The 25874-nt window shown below is 41.7% G+C and overlaps 1 protein-coding gene across 1 annotated transcript; it reads left to right on the forward strand.

Annotated features, from left to right (window-relative positions):
- The first annotated feature begins 17939 nt into the window (after nt 1–17939).
- Nucleotides 17940–25686, forward strand: notum1a (notum, palmitoleoyl-protein carboxylesterase a). Its single transcript, XM_053443491.1, has 11 exons — nt 17940–18555; nt 21286–21338; nt 21451–21546; nt 21863–21923; nt 22008–22066; nt 22160–22262; nt 22349–22540; nt 22705–22802; nt 22890–23037; nt 23127–23174; nt 23295–25686. The coding sequence occupies exons 1-11, from the start codon at nt 18224–18226 to the stop codon at nt 23596–23598; spliced, it is 1494 nt and encodes a 497-aa protein (XP_053299466.1). The 5' UTR covers nt 17940–18223; the 3' UTR covers nt 23599–25686.
- The last annotated feature ends 188 nt before the right edge of the window (nt 25687–25874 follow it).

Below are 25874 nucleotides of genomic sequence, written 5' to 3' on the forward strand. Positions count from 1 at the left end.
GCTGCTGAGTAAAGGCTGAACATGTCCAAAACTGCCGAACACCAAACTGATAAATGGATGGTGGGTGCTGCTATGGTCAGGATGTATCGAACATGTGCTGGTAGGCCAATAAAGATCAGGAATACTGGCTGCTGCAGGACAACTCATTCACAGCTCTTTGACATTTGGCCAGCTTTGGCAGGACTGAGACAGCAGTAACATTACAGGATCTCCACTGAAACATTTTACATGGAATTAAGTAAGAAAATTAGGCCCATGGTAATAAAAGAATGTGCTTCGTATTTGTGTATTAGTGTCGTTTTTGTGTTTCTTGGTTTTAGTAAGTCAGCATGTGTGCGTGTTTGTGTGAAGCCTCAGAGAGACAAGGCCACTTGTGCCCATGGCGTCTACTGGAGCTCGTGACTGCGCCTGTTTAACTCCACTAACAGAGCACCGTTCCACAAAGCCCATCACGCAACCCACAGATGTCCCACAGAACAGACAGGACTGCACCGCAACCAACGAGAAGCAGTAATAACCCCCCAGCCCACACACACACACACACACACACACACACACACACACACACAGAGAAACACACACATCGGTCTACTCAGCTGGGCTGAATCTTCTTCACAACATTAACTGTGGCTTTAAACATGTGGAAAAAACCTGATTTCATGATCCCATGTAAGTTTCAAATGATCATTACTGAGAGTTATGCATCCAACGGTGATGGTGAAAAGAATTTTGTTTGCACAGCTGGACAATTTTCAGAGACATTTCCAGATTAGAAAGCAGATTCAGACTCACTGTTAAATTACTGGTAAGTTATTATTTAAGCTAAAATACAAAGAGTGAACACTTCTTGTGAAAGATCATCGTCTGGTTTAACTATAATGTATAAAAATTGTTATTTGGTTTAAAAACAGCACAAAAGTCAAAGCCGTATTTATGTGGTAATAAATTTCACGTACAATGACAACAGTGCAAGTCTTATAAATTATAAATTAATCATGCATTATTCATTAATCAATTACATGGTACTATAATATGGTTATAAATAACTGTGGGGTTAAGAAGCATCACTGAGATTACAAAAAGATTTGGTGAATGTCGAATAGCGTTGTTTAGTATGTATGAGATTGTACTAGCTATAAATATGTTTAAATAATTCTGGTGATTGTAAGTTTTATATTGAACAATATGGAAAATAATATGGAAAGTTGATTGACTGAATTCTCTCCATCAACACATAAGTCCCTCTATAAAATAATTGATTTGGCCTCAAGAGAGTTAAAAGCAATACAAACGAATATTGATAAATTAATGCTTGTTAGTCTGAAAGACTCTTTCTGGGAATGGGGGAAAAGTTTTAGCGAAATCTACATGTCCTCAGAGTCAGCGGTGAAATCATCTTTTCTGGTGTCTTTACATTCACAGTTCGGCTGCTCTCTAGAGTTGCCTGGGGCTCACATGCAACATGGACTCTGACTTCAAAGCCTCCAAAGAAAATATATAAATACAAAACCATTAGCCAGCTTGTTTTCTTTAGTTAACATTTCAAACACACTGCGGAGTGGATCATGTTTTCAGTCCCCCTCCCTGTAGCTAGGACGCTGATGTTGTTTTTCTGACGGTCCTGGGTCAAACTGCACTGCCCTGGCCGGAAAGTCCTCAGCACCCTTTCAAAGAAAAATGGTGCGCAAACACAACCGAGTCAGGCCGATCACAACCTCCTTTGGATTGCGTTGACTTCACTGCCAGCTGCCCGCTAGGATACAATTTACATTTGGCCCTCAGCACAGTGGAGCCACAAGCATAGGTTTGAATGTCAGCAACGGGTTGGACATGCAGTATACAAACCCAGAGGTGGTAGCGTCACTGAGGAAAATGAACAGTGTACGCGGCCGAAATACATCATAATACAGGACATACCATTCTCAAGTGTGTGACTGTGTGTGTATTGGGACGGGGGGCGTTGGTAAGAGCCATTTTTATTAGAGACGCTAAGAAGTTTATAAACAGAGCCACTTGACACAGTGAACTTAAGATTTGAGGGTGATCCTCTGTGTAGACAGATTACCACTTCATTAAACAAACCAAGACCTCAAAGAGTATCGAGCCCTTGGAAACGCATACCACAGGGAGAGCGAGCAACCCGGATCCTCTAGCCACATGAGACAGTAACAGGCTGTCTATCCCAGAGGTTATTACAATTCCAAACATTTATTGGAAGGAAATCAAAATATGCTTGTTGCTCTTTTTTGTCTTCCTTCTTATTTCTGCCCACAAAATTACATTCAAGCAATAAAAATGTTTATATGTTAGGTACATGAATGCTTGGGAATAGCACTTTGGGGACTATTTTTAAACCCACTCTGAGCTGAAATAACACCATAAAAAGACACACGAATCAGTAAAAATAATGCTTGGAAGAAAAAAAAATAAAGCCCTGCTCTGTTTCAAGTAGCTATTATAAAGGCACAGGCAGCTTTCAGCAGAACAATACGTGTGGAGCTGCAGCACGGCGAGTTTGACTGGAATAGACCATAAAGGCATAATGAGGCACTGGCTTCAGCAGCATGAAGGCATGCATGGGAAAACTCAGTGAAAAGTGAGGAAAGATACTTGGATTATGGTTCGGTCGGTTAACATTGAAGGAGGGAACATTCAGGACATCAATCTTCTTTAGTCCAATCATTCACTAAAGCTTAGTTCTACTCTCGGTTAATGGAAAAATTTGACATTAAAAACTGGAACTTATTCACTTTCTTGCCGAAATTAAGATGAGAAGAGTGATACCACTAACTTCAGTTGGGTAGAAGTGAACCTACAGTCAGCAGCTGGTTAGCTTAGCATAAAGAAGTGAAACAATTGTATAGCTAGCCTATGTCACGTGTCTGCATTGCTTCAATGCTTGATGTGGGGCGGACCTGATACTTAGTGCTGGCGCAATCGTCATAACGACAATGTCGACAAAAGGGAAAAGTAAGACCAGGGATTTCATTTCAATGAGGCCAACTATTACTGACAGTCGAGTCGCTTTAAATCATGAACTCCGATGAATTTCAGCACAATTGTGTCCCGTCTCTCTCTGTAGTTTGTCTTTCACATATGAAGAACGCAGCAGGAGATTCTCTGCAACAACGTGGAAATCTCTGGAGCGTTCAGGCAGGAGTGCAGTGCATGTCTGAAAACAACTTATGTGGTAACAATTTTCTACATTCCTAATGCTAGTAAACAACAAAACCCAGTCAGGAGGTGAATGCCTTACAAAAGTATTGTAATTACACTCATGTCAAGTCACCAGATCTTTTTGCGACGGAACTGCTCATGTAACCAGTTTTTTGGTCAGTCGGACCGGTTTGGACACTGAACAAGAATTCCATCCGATCCAATCAGAGACAAGAAACAGATGAGCAGTGACACGGTGACACCACCGCAGACGGAAAACAGACCTGTGCTCACTTCAAAGAGCCTGAGGGATGCTTTTAAAAAATCACACCGGCAATAAACTGCAACAGAAGTTCATCACTTTTCCATGACATGAAAGGGAATTTCAAAGTTACGTCTCCTCGAGTAGTCCCCCTCTCTCTGCCCCAACTCTACCCCTAAACAAAGTTCATATCAGTGATGGACTGGTGGCGCTGCGGCTGTTTACATGGGAGGTGTTACAATGGGAGCTGCCAAATTATTTACATTTCAAAGACAGAGGACAACACGCTGCTGTTTAATGTAAGGACGAGAGAAATAGCAGGCCTTAATTTTAAAATGGTGCTACTCACAAATCACTTGACTCAATATAATGTCTATGCATGATGGGGTTGAACCTCTGGTGGCTTTCATCCGGTTAACCCAGGACTAAAATGACACAAGTTAAAACGATAAATGTGCCATGGAAACCAGCGGAGTTGATCTTGGCAAGGGAGTAAATTACATCCCAGAGACAGAGCTGAAACCCTCCTCCCCCACATGACTAATTGAAGTAATTACAGACCGGACATGAAAGAGGTGCCCTGCCCTGTTAACTAAACGAGTGCATTATATCAACTCTTCACTTACTCCGACAGGATAAACATGAAAACAAAAAAAATGCCAATCGAGGTATAGAATTACACACAATGTGAACAGAACAACAAAAGAAAAGAAAAAACTGGAAAACTCTCAGATCATCATTCGTCACCTGGAGGAAGTCGGCCAGCAGGTTGTCAAACTGACATGAAAAGTACTCTAAGAGGTCAGATCACTGACAGAAGAGACGATATAGGGACGGAAACACTGACATGCATGCTGTCATGTTGGTTTCAGAGAGCAGGTTATGTTACTTCACAAAAAGAGCTGCTCCATGAGAGGGAGAACGGTGGCACAGGAGACAGGGGCAGGTCGAGAAGGTGACAGCTGACAGAGCCGGCAGTCGAGAGCTGTGAGTGAAATTACAGCTGAATCTTGAGCAGTTGCAGCTCCCTCCTGAGGTGGCTGTTTGAAACAGCATTGCTGCTTCACACGTTCTCAGTAAGGGTCAGAAATATGACAAAAAATATAAGGGCAGCATAACTTTGCTCCAGATGTGTTAATTCTCTCCTTAACAGTTACCTGAGCACTAGAAATGTCATGAATGTGCATAGCCTGTCATTGGAGGATGTTGTGGAGACGTGTCGTTGTGTCATTCTTACAACAAACTCCAGGTAACTTCACTGATTATAGTTTGTTATATATACTGGTGTAGTGAATAATGTATCTTTAAAACCAAGCATTCAGAAACAAGATTGCGTTTTTAGAATGAAAACAACCCAACAACAACTGGTTTCATCATTTCCCCCCAATTTGCTGGTACCATGTGTTTATATTAGAATATATAAATTGAAGGGATTCAGTATGATATTGCCTAGCTGCTTGGACCTGCATCAATGCTGTCTATATGCATCTAGAACCAAACTAAACTATACATGGAATTAATAAGGGTTAATCTGCATTAATTCTGTGTCTCATGTGATATTTATAGCAAAATGATGAATATATGAAATTGAATCAGTTTATATATATATATATTTCTTAGTTTTACAACTGAACTATCAAACACAGGAGCAACCTGTAAACAGTGCTGACAATCAGATATCAAAATAGATATCAGCACTTGCGTTTCCACAAATTTACTCAACACACTGTTAGGTCATGTGCACAAGAGATTAAATCTTTGACACCACAATGCAAACTTCAAAGCCCGTCACTACCTCTATGTTTTGTACTGCCTTTTAATCGAATGTAAATCAATGTAACCACATGGGACAAAATGATTATAAAATGATTTGAACAGTATAATTTGGGTATAAAATGAAGATCAACAACGCATATAGTAAGACCAGTGGTTTGACCGGCCGTCATTCATTTTTGCGTTCATTTTTACCCAGGGCGCATTCCACGGCTTCCTTTGATACGTGCTCGTCATATGTGGCGCTCACGCTGCGCTGAAAGAGAAATTAGAGGTAAAGATGACAAAAGCATTCTGCAAATTACAAGGCTTTGTGTTTACTATTCTGAGCTCCGATGTGACATTCTGTTGCATGCTAGTCTTTCGGCTTTTTTTTCTTATCTCCAGGAAAAAGAAAGAAAGTTAAAGAAAAAAGAAAAGAAAATACCGCAGCCGAGTGGAAGTACAGAGTGAAAAAATAGGAAGGCCATAATTACAGCTGAGGATGAAGAGGGAGAGTAAGTCCCCATCGGGAACTCTCATCTGCTCATCTTCATTTGTCCCTCTCATGAGAACGCGGCAGGCTCTGGACTTGTTTAGCAGAACATGTCAACTGTCATTCCAGTAATGACTAAATATGCTGATGTCAGAACATCGGACCCTTAATGGCGTTCTCTGATCAATACAAATCCACTTGGGCTGGATTTAAAGAAAACGTGAGCTTTGAAACACTATTCTCAAAGAGTTATCAGCTGGGAAAGCATTTTTGGCTCATGAGCTGAATGCAGACTGAATATTTACAAAATGTTTCATGGAAAAGGGTTTGGTAGTTTTTGAGCAATCCGGCTGATACACTCATTGGTTTAGGTAAAATTGTAAAATTACGCCTTTAACTATCTGAGGTGATATTCATCCGGTTGATGTCTAATTAAGTGTTCTTTTGAATCAACAAAATGAAAAAGAATGTGACGCCAGGATGCAGACTAATGATGGAGACTAATTAACAGACATTCACAAGTCTTCAGAGAAGTTCAAATGTCATTGTTTTACAGCTTTGATCTTGAAGTCATACCCTTGACCTCTGCCATATGGTCCCTTGTCTGTCTATCTGTGTGTGAGCATGTGCACATACACACACTAAGATGCCTAAGCATCATTATATTTCCCTTCAGGCTCAACCTCCTGCTCGCAAGTGGATATCAAAGGCCTGCATTTACAGTTATCTCTGCTTGCCTGCGCCACGGAAGTAATCACCGCAGGTCAGGGGTCAGTGCTCTGGCCCAAGACAGAAACACAACTGACTGACGTTGACTTCAAAGGAAAGCGATCCCCTGAAAGAGTGTTGTTTTAGCTCTGGATATCATAATCAGGAGGGTGGGAAGGGACAGTAAGGAGAGAGAGATGTGGAGTGTGTTGTCGGGATGGGCGGAGGGCGGGGGGGGGGGTCTCTGAGGAGAAGAAGAAGATTGAAAGACTACCTTTGAATAATTAGAATCAAAGAACCGGCTCAAGTTTGGTCTACTTAACCTTTGTAACAGAAACGGAGAAACTAGAAAAAAAAAAAACGTCATTTTGTTCTGTCCTGTTGTTATTCCTCTGGTAGGCGAAACCCAAAACCATGTCAAACATAATGGAAAATATTTGAGGTCTTCTTTTATTAACCAAGAACAGCTTTGATGTTTGACGTCTTTATTTGTTTTAGAAGAAGAAAGGGAAGGGGCGATATGGCATGCAAGCAATCGCTTTTTGTAGAGAGCACACACAAAAGGGGGGTGGAATGAATTGTATAAGAGCAAAACCAAACTTGTTCATTCTACATAATCAATTAAACATGATTATCGGGCCTTTCAAGAGCGCCAAGATCAAAGACCAGTAAAAAATGATCAAAGTGGCAGTGTTACGTTGGAGCTCCCTGATGTTGCTTCGCTACAGATCTGATGAAATGACAAAAGTCTGGTTTGCAGTAGTTTGTCTTTTACCATCTATATTGATGTTTGAAAGAAGGCTGACTTATGAACAGAATCAAATTCCTTGTCATATTTAAATGTGAATTGTGATTTGTTATTTCTTAACTTAATAAAAAATGTAATGTTGGAAAAAGCAATCCAGGACTGAGTCTGCTGACTGTCTTCGGTGTTGTGGCTCTCAGAGGGAACATAACAGCTCTTATAAACAGCAGTTACTGTAGAGTAGGAATTATCCACACTACTTATTATCCACACTTCTTAATTAGGTTCTATTCAGCTAAAACTTCATCTATTTCTGATAGTTGTGACAATCCACTGATAAACTATGGAGCAGAGTGGGTGACTGCTACTTTCACTGCCTCGATGTGAGTCTCAATGAGGCAAAATTGGATGAATAAATACCAACTGGAAACAAATGGTTATTTCAGTAGGTTTAATGTGAATGAGATGCGGATCGCTACAGAGCCACTCTTATTCCAATGTCTGCAAAGCTGGAAAAGAAAGTTGGTGCATTTTGACCCGAAGCTATGTGAGTAAATCTAAAATAGCAGCTATCAAAGGAGCAAACCACAGGCCGACTTAAGACCATGAGTTCAGCAACTAGACACTTCAAATGCACAAAACAGTATGAAAAGGAGCCTTTTCATGTTGCTGGGTGTGAAAACAGGTGGAGGGGGGCAAAACAGAATCTTTCACGGACATCCTGTCAAGAGCCAAGGGCGCGGGTGGAGCAGCTTCACAGCAAACCCAAGAAAAGTCAGCGTTTCAGGGTGGTCAGCGGGAATGGGTGCAGGAGGTCAGAGACAGTGTGTGAACTATTCTACACCAGGCCACACCATCTCATCTTGTCAGTGCATCCTTGTTGGATTTGAGTTTCCTAACTGGACTGTGAGTGGGGGGGTCATCACCTCTAAATGACAAGTCTGATCTACTGAAACATTGCTCTCTTAATTCTGCATCGTCACTGGATTAGAGGAAGAGGAAAGCTTAAAAGCCAATATATAATCATAAATTTGCTCATTTGACCGTCTCCCTGAACTTGTAAACTTTTACTCTCTATGACTCTATTCTGCTCTGGAAAATGTGAAGAGGAAAACATGGGGCCTACGGAAAGGGTTCTGAGAAAACAAAACCATGCACCTACGGCTGTGTTTCTTTTGGATCTACTGTGTGTTATCTGCATTTACAGATACTCACTTGTCTGCTAACAGGGTACCACTTCCTACAACAGGAAGACTGTCTCCAGAGAGCCTGTCCACTTCCAATTAATGCTGTTTCAAAAAAATTGAACGAGATGGCCCCAAATCAATTGGAGTGAGTGGAGTTTAATGGCTAAAATAATTATTAACACATGTATTTGGAAATGATGGTCCACATTTTAATCCAATTTTGCCAAATAAAGTATAAATTCTATAAAAAAAATAATAATGTCCCTTTGTTTTTCTTACGGGGGGGCAATTGAATTACAGCTGATTGTGACAGGACAACCTTCCTCAATGGCATGATGAGGGGAGAAGAAAGTTATAAGGAAGGATCACTGGGATTGTCTTGTTTGACAGCCAAATGTATATCTGGCTAATGTAGTAGCTTATTATTAGTCATGTTGGCATGAATGAGTATATTGCATGCAAATTGCTTAAAGTGGCCAATGGTATGTGACATCACAAATACTTAGAAGGTGTTTTCACTTGATTGAAAATATAGAAATCTAATCTAATCGAATTATATTTATTGTTGCTATCAATTATATCTAAAAGATAAAGAAAATTGGCTTGATGTTTTTATCCCATAAATAATTCGGGGCTGCAGCTCCATAAACCCCCATTCACTCTTGACATTGTCAGTGTCCACTATTATCAATGTGTGAAAGGAATTGGACTTCTTCATCTTCTTTGTTTGATTAATTGTCGTCAAGGTGCATCAACGCCATTTTTTAAAAATATTGCTTTTTGAAATGAGCTATTAAAAGATTTGCATGCAATTAAATGCAATCTTGGGAGCAGTCTATACGACAGACACTCGGAATGCTTTATAGGAGCAAACAACCTGACAAGAGACATTTTGGTATGTTCTAAAAAGATCAACAAGTCACATCAGATCATCTGCTGGATAAACCTGTGAAAATAACATTGACTGCATAAGACTTTGGTGTTACCTTAGTGTAAACAGTCTTACACAATGCATTACAGAAGCACAAGAGAGAAGACATTTGATCTAAAGCCCAAGAGGTGGTCTGTTTAGTCTGTAACAACTCACACACATCCACATTCATTCACATGCATAGACATACTGCTGAATCATGCCAAAAAGGCTATTTGACTTGCGTCAAACCCGGGAGAAGTGACGTCCCATTCAACGGGATTCACACGCTCCCCGCTCTCCAGCACAAAGGGACAGAACAACAATATTATGGTGTCCACTGAGTGCCTACCCCCCAGTAAAAACATTTCTGTGAGAGTGGGCTTGACCTATCTCCTCTGCCGTATAAAAACACAAAGCCGAGTGTATTCTGACAGCTGCTGCCTGGGTGCCCTGTAGAGAACAGAAGAAGAGCTTTGAAGATCTTGACCTTCTGGAACAATAAAACTCCATCATCAAACGCTCTCCTGGGACTGAGTGCTGACCCACAGATCCAAGTGTCTGCTTGTGATAATTCATATTAAACTGTAGGGATCATTGTGTCTCTGTATATGTGTTTTTGTTTGATGCTTGCGGGGACGAAAGATGTTGTGGATCTAGACTTGTGACTGATAACATGTGGAGTAGAGTTTACTACACTGCTTTATGAATCATACCACCCTGTAATGCTTTTGCTTGATGACATAATCTCTATTATGATTGTGGTTTCAGCATCATAGTGCATCCATGTGTGCAAAAAATGTGTCTCCTCTAAGTTGAGCATTAGTCAAGTTGAATCATCTTGAATGTTTATAAATTGATTCAGTCAAAAAACAAACCACAGGCAGATCATTACATCAATAATAATCAGCATGTGGTGAATGAAGTGCGGTTTGAGGCCGCAATTGTTTGCCCAAAACCGATCGAGCCCGAGAGAAAAATAGGTATTTAGTTTTTTGTGTCTGAACCAGACCTTAACCTGATTTGTTTTCCCCGATTACAGGCACGAGCAGCACAATAAAAAATAAAATAGATAGCCTAGCCAAAACACAACCCGACCCCAACCGAATATCATTCAAAAAATGTTCCCCCTATAATCAAGCCCAACTCAATGGGTCCGACAGCCTTGGGTCAGGTATACTCTAGCACAGAAAGAGTATACCATTTACAACAATCAGACCCTACTAATATTTCAAAATCTTCTTTAAAAGATGCTTTGGAGAAAATGTAAACTCAAACAAATAGTTTCTCATTTTGGGAAAGGCGCCATAGTTAGAAGATTGACATAATTATCATGTAAGCAGGAAGTAATATGCTACCGTGAGCAGCTGGTGAACTTAGCTTAGTCCAAAGACTGGAAACAGCCTGGAGACCAAATCTGCTAACCAGAACACTTGTAGCTTGCTAATTAACAAGTTGTATCTTGTAATACAAATATGTCAAACTTCTCCTTTTAAGATCAACTAATAAAACAGAATTGATAACAGATGAATACATTGGTATGGTATGGTATTACCTTGACAATTTAAAATACCTTTCTACAGATGGCCTCTGTGGTATCTGTACTGGGAGAGAGATCAGAGGGGTTGAAGGGTAAAATGGCTCATCTGAGTTGTCTTCAAATGTAGGAACACCCGTGTGCAATATGGAGCTTTGAGTGGCTTCAAGGTCAAGGCAAGACCTCTTTCCCTTTGATGGCAAAAGGAAGTGCTGTTATTTACCACCTTGAGAAATAGACCAGGTGGTGTTTTCTTTTTTGCACATAGTGAAACACAAACCAAAAACATGAAAGCAGAGCACAAACAAACCTGCTGACGAACTTTTGTAAACACTTTTTTGATTTCCAGCTCCCATGCTCTTGAAGTCTACACAAACTGTACCGCTCTCATTCACTCGGCTTTCGTGATAGAAAGAGATAAAACAAGCCTTTTATCTTATATAACCTTACATTAGGATAACTGGCAAAAGGTGTTGCAGGGCAGAGATGCCAGCTGGGTTCTCCTGTTCATCACGCAGGGATACGAAGGCCTCTTGTCTCTGTCCACATGTTAATCTTTACAGGGCACTCAAGGAAGTGGCGTTGACAGCCTAGATTTGAGGTCAAGAGAGGGCCAGGGGTCAAGCACTTCCTGCAGACATGAAAGCACATCCAAGCACACCTTGCTCTTGGTATCTGTCGTCCGCCCCCCTGACCATCTGTACCTACATAATCTGGGGCTCATCGGGACTAAACAAAAGCCATGTGTTAATTACCTTTGAAGGTGTAATGACTTCAGGGCTGCAGCCGATCTTCATCTGGTTTCAAAGCAAGGGCCAGAGAACAGGTTACGCTTCAGACACGTTACAGTTGTCCTGTACCTGCCCGCTCTGCTTTCATTTTGGAGGGATAAGCAAACCTCTTGGTTTGCCTCAGAATCGTCTCCTGTGTCTAATTCCGAGGTACACAACTGGTTCCCTCTCGCTTTTGACTCTTAAACAAGTAAATTAGGGAGAAAGTTGTGACACGTGAGAATTTGGACTACACCTGTCCTCCAGATGTGAGGCTATTCACTTTGGTGGAATTCTGTTTTGCTTTTCATCCTAATTGTGTTTGCACTCCTCTCTTTTAGCAAAAATTACTAGTTGGTGGTAGTATCGAGTGTTAAATTCGACGGACCTATTATTTTTCTGATTCAAGGAATGTGCATTATTAAGAGATCAAAAACCGTTAGCAATGAACAAAAGGTGCTGGCATGTGCTCATTAGTCATCGCAAAAACAAGATGATGAGTCCCGATGACGGACCTTCTAGTCCTCTTTGTGAGTAAACTCTGAGTAACACTTTCTTCTTCCCGCAAATGACCACCTTCTTCCTGACACAGAAGAAAAGGAAGTGGGTGCAGTACGTTCTCAAACGGATATGTTACCTTGTTTTGAATAAATGTTTCCACTGGCTGACCACAAGTGACCTCAAAAGTAAAGACGAGATCTTTGCGGGAAGACACCCAGGTTTCAATGGCTTAGGTGGCTTTGTAGGAAGTGGTACTCCACCTCGATTAAACTGGCTTCAATTCATCTCAGTCCTTGTTTCTAATTAGATCACACGATTATAATTATACCTACCAGTGTTTGTAAGAGGATATGTGCTGAATGCATCGGAATACATCAAAGAGCCATGCGGACTTGGCAGCCACATGAGTTATGTACTGTCAATCCCACTTCAGCCTCTTGAAGATATGCAGTCATTCTCTACATCCTCTCAGCTGAGAATAAACAAACACACTCTCTAATCCTTTGAAACGTTTTTTTCTTCTTTTGAGAATCCTAAACTCTAGTTTCCAGTCAGAGGATGGTCAGGGGGGCCCTAAGACACCTCTTGATCCTCAGGGCATCGACGGGAGAGTCTGTATGATGTGGGAAGGAGAGCCCGTCTGAGCTCCTGACCTACAGGTAAAGACAGAAGGCGGTCCTGTGAAGCCGGCGCTCTGCCGACAGACAGTGCTGCCAGCCAAAGAGGTTGGTTATAAATATCCACCTCACACGACACTTTCCTCAGTTTCCTCCAAAAGCAAACACTTCAGATTCTGCCTTGTAATTTATCACTGCGCTCTCTCCCCCACGGAGGGAAAATCAAGGGAAGGGAAAATTTGACTTGAAAGATTGCAGTGTGCACATTTGCTTTTATTTATCTTGTTTCACTTTGTCTCATCATGTTGCATATTAATATTTATTGAGCTCCATCTGGTTTTAAAAGCATCGCAAAGTACACTGTATCAGAGAACCTTGAAAACGGAACTCGGCTTCAGAAGGCAAATACCTCACAGGACTAACAGTTAGTGAGTGCTGTGTAATATTAAACGCTACTGTTAGCTTTTAATACAAAAAGTGTATCTGTGACGCACAAGCTAATCTGTGTCTCAGATGTGTGTTTCTTTTATTTCGAGACGAAGGGTGTAAAGGCAGAGACGATGCTTTCGGATTCCTGGGAGAAAATTCCCGGGCCTGGATCAGCCTGTGGAAAGTAATCAAGTAGCACACTGATGTCACTCTGATGAAAGGCGGCCTGTCAGACAGTTGGCGACTATGGGTGCTCTTTGGCATGGGCAACAGCCTGCTATACACCAAAATATGACATCAAAGCAGGTACCAGGCCAGGATAAGAGGCTGGCACTGATCATTGTCTTCTTCGATTACAGTAGCCTCATCTTCTTGCTGAGAGGATAAAAGAAACGGCTGCTTGGTGTTAAGAGAGTGTCAAAAATAATGAGGCACATACCATGCGCTTATGGTGTCCCAGTGGCTCAGGGGACTGAAGCACATACCGTGTACTCACAACTGTGAGGGCCGATGTCCCGGACATGGATTAAATCTAGTCCAAGGCTACGAAGTTGAACGTTCTGCCTTGAGTCTAGGACTAGTTTTAATCCCTGTATAGCATGAAAGGTTTTGAATAGAAATCTCTTTCTCCTTCATGTTACTGTCCTTGTAAATAACCGTATAAAACAAAAAAAAAGAAATTCTCAACTCTACCTACATCCCTTCTTTAAAGTCTACGCTCTCGAGAACAGTTTCAAATACAGCTCTCTCTCGTAATTGAATAATGACCATGTTTTACAGCTGGGTGTGGACTTCAAAAGAATTTCCCCATAGAGACTTCCAGGTTAAAGGACAGAAAATGAATAATGCTTTGTGGTTCCACTGTCATGACCTATAATAAGGAGTTTTCAATGTCTTTTGGCAAATCTGTGGAATAAATAAACATTTCCGAGACAAAAAGACTTGATTCTTCTTCCGTCTGTGTGGAGATGAGAGTGGGCGCAGTAGGAAGAAGGGCTGCCGCCTCTCTGATGATAATAATAGCAGGTCTTGGATAGTAATTGGTCTACGCTCCCTCCTCTGTCGCTACCTAAAGGAGGGCATGCAAAGAGTGATTCAGGGGCAAGGTATGAATGGAAAACTCCAACGGCGCACACACACATGGGTAACTCTAAGACAGCCAGGTCCGGCTCACTCATCCTACTGTGAACCGACACATTCCTATACATGCATAACATGCATGTACCCACATCCTGACAGACACAAACATCCATCCTGCTTATTATGAATGATGTGAGAGAAAAAAACTGTTTACAGGCCACTGCATCCACATTGTGACCACCATTCAAATGAATGATCAACAACAAACAGCTGACCTGTTAGCTGAACTATTTGGTTACCCCTCGTTGCCCGAGAGACCCCTCATGCATGCTGTCCTATCTTGAAAGAGTTCATTTTTATCAGACGGGGCATCATCTGTAACCAATAGACGGCCCCGCTCTTACGAAATGAGAGCCTGCTCGACAGATGTCTCCTGCACTCTCTCTTTCTACCCGTTTACGTCCACATTTAAGATGGCACCTCTTGACTTAAGTAAGGATCAAGGTTGTTTACTGATTCTCTGGGTAATATCAGGGACATGTGGTGAGGGCACATGAAAGCAACTCCACAGTGTGTTAACACCCAGAACCTCTGTACATGTTTGTTTAGGGTTTTAAACAATAGCTCCGACATGAAATTAAGGGGACCTGTTTCCGGAGGTTTGCCTCAAGTTGACACAGAACAGGAGCTGAGGCTGGAAATGTTTTCACGGTGGAGGTAGCCTCAAACATCTCCAATGATAGATTCATTCTTTTTTTAATGCAGCAGTTTGACTCCCTTATGACAAGCAATAAACTAAATATCAAACTCTTTTGAAAAATCAGCAGAGAATTGTTGTCCAGAGGAGAAATTATGAGTAATTACTGTAATATACACCAAAGCTCTGAAGCAATGGGCTGAGTTTTGCTTCATCTCCAGTTGCCTTTTTGGTCCTGGCTTTTAGCAGATTTTCACACTTAAACACTTTGTGGCTTAATACCACTAAGTGTCATGCTTGGGTGTTGCAACCTTTATGGGATTTATAGTGTGGTCCCACAATCCCTGACCAGATATATGTTTTATCCTGGTGCTGGGGAGTCTACTGTTTAGGAGAGGGTGACAATTCAAAGGAATTTAAGGAAACTCTTCAATAAAATATAAAAGTTTTATAGATGGTGATCTCTCCTTTGTTCTTCCAGTGAGGACCTCCACCTGTTTCTGATGATGTGAGCCAGAGCCTGTCCCTTTCAAGAGGCTGATCCCTCCTGATCTCTTTGATGTAACCTGACCTAACAGTTCCAACTAGCAGGATTTGATGATCACGGATGGATCCTCGACAACGGCATGTGCAAATCAAAACTAACAGGCATGGAGAGACGGACAATGGGGATGTGTGAGCAGAACTGGCAGGCCGGCGAAGTCAGTGAGCGCTCGCAGAGCTATGATGTGTCCAAACGCAAGGCAGGCAACGGTCACATGATCGATGCTGCCAGCCCAGACTTAAGCAGTAAAACCTGTGGATCTGTGAGGGCACATGCAACTGATCGGAGATGAAAGACAGGCTTTGACTTTCACAGGAGGCCTGGAGTCGGGGTGGGGGCTATAGGGGCACTTCTGAGGGACGGCCATCAGAACAGCTGGGTCATTTTCAAATGACCTAATTCTAGGATTAATCCATTAGGACGTGCATGGTTAAATTTGCGACTACGCTACACACAGTTGATGGGAGGCAAAGAAAAAAAGAGGGAGAATTACCAGTGAAAGCCAGAAAGGCTTAGCACTCTGAGTTCAAACAAGGTGCACAGGAGAGAACGAACCACTGTGCGCCAACAGTAGCGAAGTAAACCAGTGCTTCTATCTTTGTCTCCAGTCTCACATGGTTAGATCATTTCAACACAGAATCCCTCGTGCGCTCTCTCTGAACAATCACATTTAGATCCCTCGAATCGCGATCATCTTTAGCTCGCACCTCTCACTCACTCAGGTCAGAGGATATTTTGACACACCACTGGGTCATCTCTTCATGTTGTTAGTGTGTCAGAGTCTAGTGTCCATCTGTCAGTGATTTAAGGGTTACATTTTTTGGGATGACGTGTGATGAAACAGGGAGGTATGGGTCAAAGTGACTAGACTCAATCTGTGACAGAGCCTCTCCTCCTGGGCCATACCACATGTTTTAATCTATACAAGCATCTGTTTGAAGTTCCCAATGAATACCATCAGACCTGCTGGTGACTTCATATGCATCTTACAGTTCAACATCGTCATTACATTACATTTATTAACCACAGAGGCTACATTAAATTATACATTTTTACTGAGTTTCTATCAATAGTTTTATACTTCAAGTCCCAAAAAGTCACACTCCCCATTTGTCTAAGAAATGTGTCAAACTAAATTTAGACTTCTACAGCTGGTCCCAGCTGTCGTCACTCAACGTGATCCTTCAAAAACTACACCAATGTCTGAGGGCACGTGGCTCGGTTAAGTGCCATAACACCAGGCATGTTGGCAGTCCTCTGGAATCTCGCTGCCACATAACTACATAATTAATCAATAAGCTACGGTTCACATCTGCACTGAAGACATTCAAGACATTATTGTCACCATACAGATAAATGCAATTTTGTGTAGAGCTGGCCTCAATAATTAGGTCACACACGCAAATTGAGATGATAAAGTATATGAAAAAGCGTGAAATATCAGCTATAAAATTATCAAAATAGAATGATCATATATATATATATATATATAAATAAATAGCAAAAACATGACTTAAATCTTCTTAAACTGACATAACAGTGACTTACCATATAAATGCAAAAAGAACAGCAATTGACATAAAAGTATGTATTACCACTATTGGATGTGAATTTAACTTTAGGAATCCTGGCAATGTCCATTCCTTTAAAATCTAAACTGATTAACAGAATCAGTCTCCCTTTCGTGTCCCGGTCTGAGACAACTCTCACTAAAAACATCACCATGGAGAGTATACCTTGATGAGTAATCACTTCTGTTGTGTGGGCTGCATGTAACTTAAATGAGAGGTTTTGCAAGGGAACCCTACCTCGGCCATAACGAGGCATTCCTGTGTTAAAAAGCTGGCTTCACATCGGGATGCTCTGCTTGACTTAAAATATACAGTAGACCAGGAAAGTTTGGAAGAGACTGAAGAGGGAGGGAGGAGGCGAGACTCAGGGGGAGAAAGACTGATGGTCGCTTTGATCTTCGAGAAGGCCTGTCTGGATTTACAACAAAAAAAAAGAAAGAAAGAAGAAAAGAAAAGTGTCCAAGTCCCTTTTTCTAAACCTTAAGAGAACGCGAGGAAGTCAAGTATTTAAACGATTCTTAAAAAGATGATGATACTCTCTTAATAATAGTAGACTTTTGCTTATCTTAAGAAATAACAACTGAAATATTAACTCTATTTGTTTTATTTTTCCCTGGTCAAACACTATCCACAGGAATTTGGTCATGATTTGTTTTCGTTTTTTGTTCCCACTTGACTCTCAGGCAAGTGTGTAAGAAGATGGGTATTTTCACTTCATAAATTTGTGGTGGAATGGGAAATGTGCATTTTAAGGCCAATAAAAGCCACCACATCAAATGAAACATCGCGGATCAAAGGAACCAACGCATGGGCATTTCCCCCCCCCCCCTCTATAAATTAAAAAGGGGGGTAGTCTGCCACGCTTGATCATGGCTCGAGTCCTGCCCCGCTCCTGCTATTGGCTGGACTGACACACAAGGGGGGAAAGTTTGAATAAAATACAAGAGCATGGCACGAGTGTTGTCGTTCAAGCTTGCACGCTTGTCCAGCAGTTATCCTTGATATATGGGCAAAGAGTTATAGACGCACTTCGTGAAAGTTTCAAGTACTGAGCGAATTTGATGGATGACTGTGACTGGTCTGAAGACTTGTTCTTTTAAGTGACATTAAAACGTATGCGTTTCTCGGAACCACCGGCGAGATTGTGGCGTATTTTTTTGTGCGTAATAGTCGTTTATTTTCTCCGCTCCATTTGTGAAAACTCTTGTTCCTCCGTGACGAGACGCTGCATTTTGAAGGAAGGGCATCTAACCCAGTGGATATGATGACAGCGCTCAGAATGGTTTCATCACTGCTGGTGCTGGTGTTGATGCAGTCCGGAGCGCTTTGCGCACGGAGGTTCCGGGGTGGCCGCAACCCACAACCGCGACGCGCACCACCTCCTCCAACTTACCGGGCCGACCGGGGCGACACCACGGAGAGCTTCCCTCTGGATTTCACCGCCGTGGAGGAGAACATGGATAACTTCATGACACAAGTCAAGAACCTCGCGCAGTCCCTGTACCCGTGCTCGGCGCAGAAGCTCGAAAACGACATGAAGCTGAACTTTTTGGAGAATACATCAGTCACCTGCAACGACGGAAGTCCTGCGGGGTATGTACCAACTGAGAGACCCATTACAGTGTAACAGATCCGTGATTTCCATGAGACTGGATCACCGACAGGTCAAAGCAAGGGCAGCTGCAGAAGTGCGCCCTGGAGCTAGAGTAGGAATTGTTATTTGGCGTAAAGGGTACTTCAGCAGGGCGCACCTCATCCAGCAGGACATCCTGCTACGCGAAGTAAACCCACATGTATCTGGCCTCAGGGCACCGGTGCTCGTCTCCATATACATGTTAGTGGACTGCGCGCAGAATATATTACTCCTAGTTTCCCAAACTGGTTTTAAAATGATATGAAATAGGAACATTTTGAAAAAATAATTTTCCGGGACAGTACAAAGGTCTAGTCGGGATAAGACAGACAGCTGCTTTGTGTCAGCGAAGCGTGAAATTTGCCGATAGCCACATGGCCCATGCTTCATTTCCTTTCCTTCAAATTAGTATGCAGGATTTGCTCCGCAGAAAGTTTAGATTTAAGTTTTCAGACCCCCGCCCCTATCCTCTTTCTCTCTCATCTGCCTCCGTCTCCGTGTCTCTCATTATGTTGCATCCAGTGCGCAAACTGTTGACTTATTGTGATTGTACGGTAGTTGTAACAGTAGGTTTTCTCTGTTTGCTTAATGGGGTGAACAATGGATCGATACTTTGACATCCACTCCTGACTCTGTCGTTAAGCAAAAATCCATTTGGCTGTAAGAAAAGCCTACATGGTTTCTCTTCTAAAGGGGGATAAGCCACAACACTAAAAGCACATTAACATCAGACAGATCCTCTGTCTCTTCTATTGTATAACACATAAACACCTCTCCGTCCTATAGTCAATGGGTTAGGGTTGTGCCATTTGGTAAAGCAGAGAGTGAAACAGTGGGTTAAACCGATTCTTATATAAATAATACTGTTGACTGAGCTATGGCAGGTGGGGATGACTCAGATAATATGGGCGGTTTAAAACATGTCATTTTTCATATTCATACACATCTTTACATCATGTGCTATATGAGCCATGTCCTAAGGATAGTGCACACAACTTATTCAACATACGTATGGTACATTATTATAATAAAGGTTTGTGCCACAATGAAAGAACAGCATTTAAATTGCGTGGCCACATGAGGCTTTGAAGCCATCATGCAAAGGAGCTTATCTGGGACAAGTTTAGTGGTGACTTGACTGAGATATGTTTTGAGGTATACAGTACTATCCTGTCTTAATTCTTGTTAAACCCAAGAGTGTATGGTACAGAGAGCTGTCCCCCCAGCGTAGTAAAGCTCTTTGCGCTCTTTAGAGACGCAGCATGAGGACGAGCGCAGGGGACAGTTACTGGCAGATGGCCGTTTCATTCACTACACGTGCGGTAGCTGAAATACTAATCCATCAGCTGCTAGCAGTATTTTCCAGAGAGGTATTGTAACGGTTAACAGACAAGTGAGGATAAAAGGTTTTTAAAAAATTAATAAAACATTCACTGGACGCGATGGTGGAACTGTGTGATTCATCTTTTGGAGTTGCACTTGTTAGAGCGAGTGGGTTGATGCAGCAGCGCCTTCGCTTCTTTGCTTGTCTCGCTTGCCAAACCCGCCTTCACTTTGTTGTTTGGAAGTAGTAAGTAGAGTGCACAGTCCTCAGCCTACATCACTGACTGTGGCTCAAAATAATAGCACAAGACAGCTTTAGCCAAAATGGGCTTCGGTGTCTGAGAAAACAGCTCAGAGCTTCAGCCAAGTCTGTTTTCTTTTGCTCTTTATAAGAGTTTATTCACTGGCAAAGTTGGGAGAATATTTGTAGAATTAAACACCCCTCAGCCTCACAGAACTACATTTGGAAAAACTCGTCTCTGTGGCTAGACCTACTCTGCAGAACAGAAATGCTCTCATATCCATCATTATGTCGAAAAATAGATGATGATCAGGAGAATCAAGGCGTCTTCTGGGCTGACAACATACAGCACATAACAAAATGTTTCCTTCACACTTATCTTACCCATGGTGCATTTAAGGACATTATCATGAGCATGTAAAGAGTCCTAAACACAGCAGAGACATCGTACGTTTGTGTTGACACAGCCACACGCCAAATTAAGTTACATCCCTTATCCTATCATAACTGTGGACAGGAGCCTTGATTATATCTATACTGCGTGTGATGACAACAGCTGAGGAATGATGAGCTCACAGTGAGGAGATTATGATGGTACATTACCAATTCTTGCTACATTAAACATAAGGAGTACCATCTACAGGCATAAAAGGGATGGGGGAATGAAGGCTGTTTATCTTCTGCTTAATCACTAGATCAGTTCCCTAAGTGCAGAACATACACACGACACTCATTGTTCCTCTCCCTGATTTCTCTGTTGGCAGCATTACATTTCGGCTGTTTTCGGTCACCTTTCTTAAGATAACGATCCAAAACAGGACATCCTTGTTTAGATATAAACGATGAGGTCATGTTTGTTTTTGTTTCATGCCTGGATACCATGGTTGTTGGTGGAAACACTGAGGGTAATACTTTTCAGCGTTTCATCTTTCTCTCTCCAGGGCATCATGTTGAACTTGTGGAATGTGTCTGTTTCTGTTTGATGTTTATCATGTTTTAATTGCTACATTGGCAGTATAAAATACACTTTGAGGACTTTATAATCTTATTCACATATTTTCAATATTTGCGTAACTTATACGCCTGCTATAATGTGTGGATTTTAAGTTTTTTTTGTGTCTTATAGGTACTATCTGAAAGAATCGCGAGGCAGCAGGCGGTGGCTGATATTCTTAGAGGGTCAGTATTAACGATGCATCTTACCAGTTTCATTTCATCCTCCAATTCATATTCAATAATAACTGTAGTTGATTTGTGTGAGAAATTAAATATGCTGTGTTTCTGCATCCAGGTGGCTGGTACTGCTTCAACAAGGAGAACTGCGACAGCCGATATGAAACCATGAGGAGATTGATGAGCTCATCCAAGTGGGCCCAGACTAAAACAGGTCAGCTTCAGCAAGTCATAAATGTTGCACTATTCACACTGCTGTGTACGACTCTGGCCTGACCCCCCTAACACAGTGGAAAAAAAGTGCTTAGATCCCACTGTGTCTCAGAAATTAAAAGGATCAGTGCTCATCTTCAGTGTTTTTGAGACGAACACCCTGCCACCTGGCGCCCACTGCTGTCGGAACCGAGATGCCTCCCTCTCTCATTGCAACGTAATAACTGTAATCAATGTGGTAATGATGATGAGGAAGAAGAGGATGTTGCCTGGGAGTGCCAGGATGGTTAATGACACATGTTGATCTGTCTCTGCAGGCACAGGGATCCTGTCTCCACTGCCGGAGGAAAACCCTCACTGGTGGAATGCCAACATGGTGTAAGTAGACTCTTGTTTTTGTGCTTAGTGACACTCAGCTTTGTAATCATAGGTGGCAACTTTAACCTTACGTTGGTTTTGCAGGTTCCTCCCGTACTGCTCCAGCGACGCGTGGAGTGGCGCTACGGCCAAAACGGAGCAAAGTAAGAAATGACAAAAGTCATAAAAAAATCATAACATATTGAACATATAATTAGAGCTGATTTACAGTGTTACTTTCTTTGTCTTATCTAAAGGTGGCTATGCCTTCATGGGCTCACTGATTATCCAGGAGGTGGTGAAGGATCTGCTGAACAAAGGTCTGGACAACGCAAAGGTCCTCCTCTTAGCAGGAAGCAGGTGTGTACACGTCAGAGCACCCTTCCACATCTCATTCACATTCCCGTGTAGGTACCAGTGTGATTAAGTTGTGTTTCGATCTGCAGTGCGGGTGGCACTGGGGTCCTGCTGAACGTAGACCGTGTGGCGGAAACACTGGAGGGACTTGGACACACTGGGATACAAGTGCGAGGTCTGGCTGATTCTGGCTGGTTTCTGGACAACAAACAGTACCACTGCACAGACTGTGTGGACGCTGTCAACTGTTCACCCACTGAGACCATCAAGAGAGGCATAAAGTAAGGGAGACAATTACTGTTATCATAAAATATTAGAAGTCAAGATTTTGTAAGATGGTAGCACTAGTCGCCAAAATAGTTGTATTAGTATTCGGGTTGATGCGATCATCAGGTGCCTTGTACAGACATCATGTCTCATCTATTGTTTTGACCTGCCCAATCAGGTACTGGGGAGGAGTGGTGCCAGAGAGGTGCCAGCAGGCACATCAAGGAGAAGAGTGGAACTGTTTCTTTGGATACAGAGTATTCCCGTCAATAAAAAGTGAGTCTTATTCTGTACTACCTATGTATGTATCCACAGCAAGGTCCAAGTCTAGTCTTATATTAATCCTCTGTTCGCCCTGTTCAGGCCCTGTGTTTGTGGTCCAGTGGCTCTTTGATGAGGCCCAGCTTACAGTGGACAACATCCACCTAACCGGACAACCTGTGCAGGAAGGGCAGTGGCGCTACATCCAGAATTTGGGCATAGAGCTGAGAAACACTCTCAAAGATGTCCCGTAAGTTTCTACATTTTAAATGTAGAATCCAAATTAGGTCTATAGCATGTGTTCTGATTGACTTATGCTTTTTTCTTTTTCTTTTTCAGGGCTATGTTTGCTCCAGCATGCCTATCTCATGAAGTTATCACCAGAAAGTGAGTATGATTTGTTTTCACACCTCACTTTCAAGTCTGTAACTGTCAGGGGGAATTGGAAACCGTGCGCTCATATCGTCTACGTGTGAGCTAATACTGCCCCCATGTGTTGTGTTCTAGCTACTGGATTGACGTGCAGGTTAAAGGCACCTCCCTGCCTCGAGCGCTGCACTGTTGGGACCGGAGCCTCAACGACAACAGGAACAACAAAGCCCCGCCTAAAGGCTGCCCGGTGCATTTGATCGACAGCTGCCCGTGGCCACACTGCAACCCCACCTGCCCGACCATCCGAGACCAGTTCACGGGACAAGAGATGAACGTGATTCAGTTCCTCATGCACATGGGCTTCGATGTGCAGAAGATGGCTCAGCAGCAGGGCATGGACCCAAGCAAGCTATTGGGCATGCTCAGCAGCGGCAGCTAAAGGGACACACACAAACACACACACACAGACACACACTCACACACATTCAGTATCTTCAAGCTATAAGTCCGAGCAGGGCTGTCTGCTCTCTCTGGCCAGTGTCCCATGCCAAATACCTCCAAGTACCCATCCACCATCACAACCCATTCTACCTATGGTCTGTTCCCCTCTGACCTTCTGCTTACTTTAGTCCAAACCTCATGGTCATAAAAAGGGGCTTACATTTTGAGACACAACCTTTTCCATCAACTACTGGGTACAGGGCCAACATGCCACCATGACAAGGCAAAACTCTCTGCTACTCTCCATTTAAATTATCTTTTGCTTTGTAAAAGGAAAGAAATCATAACAAATGTAATCCAGTTTTAAGGATGCTCATTGATGTTCTGTTTTTTTTTTTTATATTATTTCCATCCTTCCATATAGACTATATTAAGTCATTGTTAAAGGTTGAGTGTGTAGGATTTAGTGATATCTAGTGGTGAAGTTGCATGTTGCAGCTGAATATCCCTCACCTCAGCCTCCGTAAGAGAACCCTCGGTAGCCTTCGGTTGTCATAAAAGCTCAAAAGGTGTTTAGTTTTTCCTGACTGGGTCACAGTAAAAAACATGGGGGCCTCCACAGAGAAGACTCACTCCCGATGTAAATATAAGGTATTTAAAAATAAATGGCTCATTCTAGGATAAAGAAAACAACGATTTTTACAATTAAGGTGATTACACACGGGTGAAAATATCACTAAATATTTTATATTCTGCCAATAAATCCCTTTCACCTAAATCTTACACACTGGACCTTTGAAGAAAGAAAATGTCACAATGATGTAAGGATGCTGTTAATTAAAAACTATAGATTATATAAGGGTATAATTTTGTTCAAACTGTTTTATAGTTGGGTTCTTGTACACAAAACAACTAAAGTCTCATTAACAGGGACATATGATGCGTTTTTAAAAGCACTGGATCAGAAAGGAAATTTCATATTTACCTCTACGATAGAGAGAAACAACCCTAATAACACTAATAATGCCTTTGATCAACTTCTCACACTCCACATAGATAGGCTTCAGTCTAGGGCTGCAGTCTTTATTGATACTTATAACAGTAGATCTCACATTACAATTTTCATTTAAATTTAAAGATTAATTATTGCTCATGAGTGATGGTTGTTGTTTTAACCTCTTCTTTATGAGCAGAGAATGAGAAACATGCTAAACAGTAACAAATTTACAAATCTGAGGTAGTTGAAATAAACGTTAAACCTCCTCAATGTGCCTCCAGAAGCAATATATCGATACATATATATTGAACCGTTGTTATATTCCTATTAATGAAAATTATATTGCAATAATTATCAATATTGTTGAAAACCCTCTTGACAGTGTTTAAATCTAGTGGCATAATTTCGACAGCTGTGAAAGACGCCACGGTGTCCAGTCATATTGTGTAACTCATTGCGGTGCTAAAGTGGACCTAGAAACACTTTGCAGGTCTGTCAGTAGCTGTACGTACACACACCATAGTGCCATTACATCTAGTCTACACCTTTCTCACAGGCTGCATCACCACAATACGATGGTCCAGACCCAATCGAAGGCGACACATTCATTTTAGGTCACCTCAGCAGCTCAGCTATCCTCAGATCAATGCAATGAACATTTAAAGGGAGACAAATACCGTGTATTGTATATTTTTTGGAGTATTTGAATAGGTTCTTTCAAGCGTTCACTATTGCAACTCCCTTATTATATTTCATAATAGAGATCACTTATTAATATAATGACAGTGTTGTATGTAATGATGTCTTTATATATGATGTTTTTTTTAAAAGACCTCTATTTCGCATCACACCAGAGAAGGAAGGGTATTACAAATTGTAATTTTATTCTGTAACATATTTTTTAACAGATAAAAAAAACTCCAGCTACATTGGTAATTTACATATTTATTTTGTTATGTAAATCATATTTATAAGTGCTATTTTCACAGAGAAGTGATTCTTTGTAAATTGTAAATACATTGCTGTTTTTTTTTCTCTTTTTGTTGATTGCATGTCTTTGTATCAGACCTGAAACAAACGTCACATTACATAAACTACAAGGTAAATATTGCTGTGTGGTCTTGTGATTGCTGTTCTGATGATGCTTATTACTAATGTTATTACTAGTACTATTCGTTGTTAAACAATTCCTATTTTACACTAATAGTAAAAATCCCTTTAGCAGGCTGTAAGGTCAGCAGCTCCCACAGCCACCGAACAGATTGATAATAGATATG

The sequence above is a fragment of the Pleuronectes platessa genome, chromosome 16 (assembly GCF_947347685.1).
Source record: "Pleuronectes platessa chromosome 16, fPlePla1.1, whole genome shotgun sequence".
In the NCBI taxonomy this organism is placed as follows: domain Eukaryota; kingdom Metazoa; phylum Chordata; class Actinopteri; order Pleuronectiformes; family Pleuronectidae; genus Pleuronectes; species Pleuronectes platessa.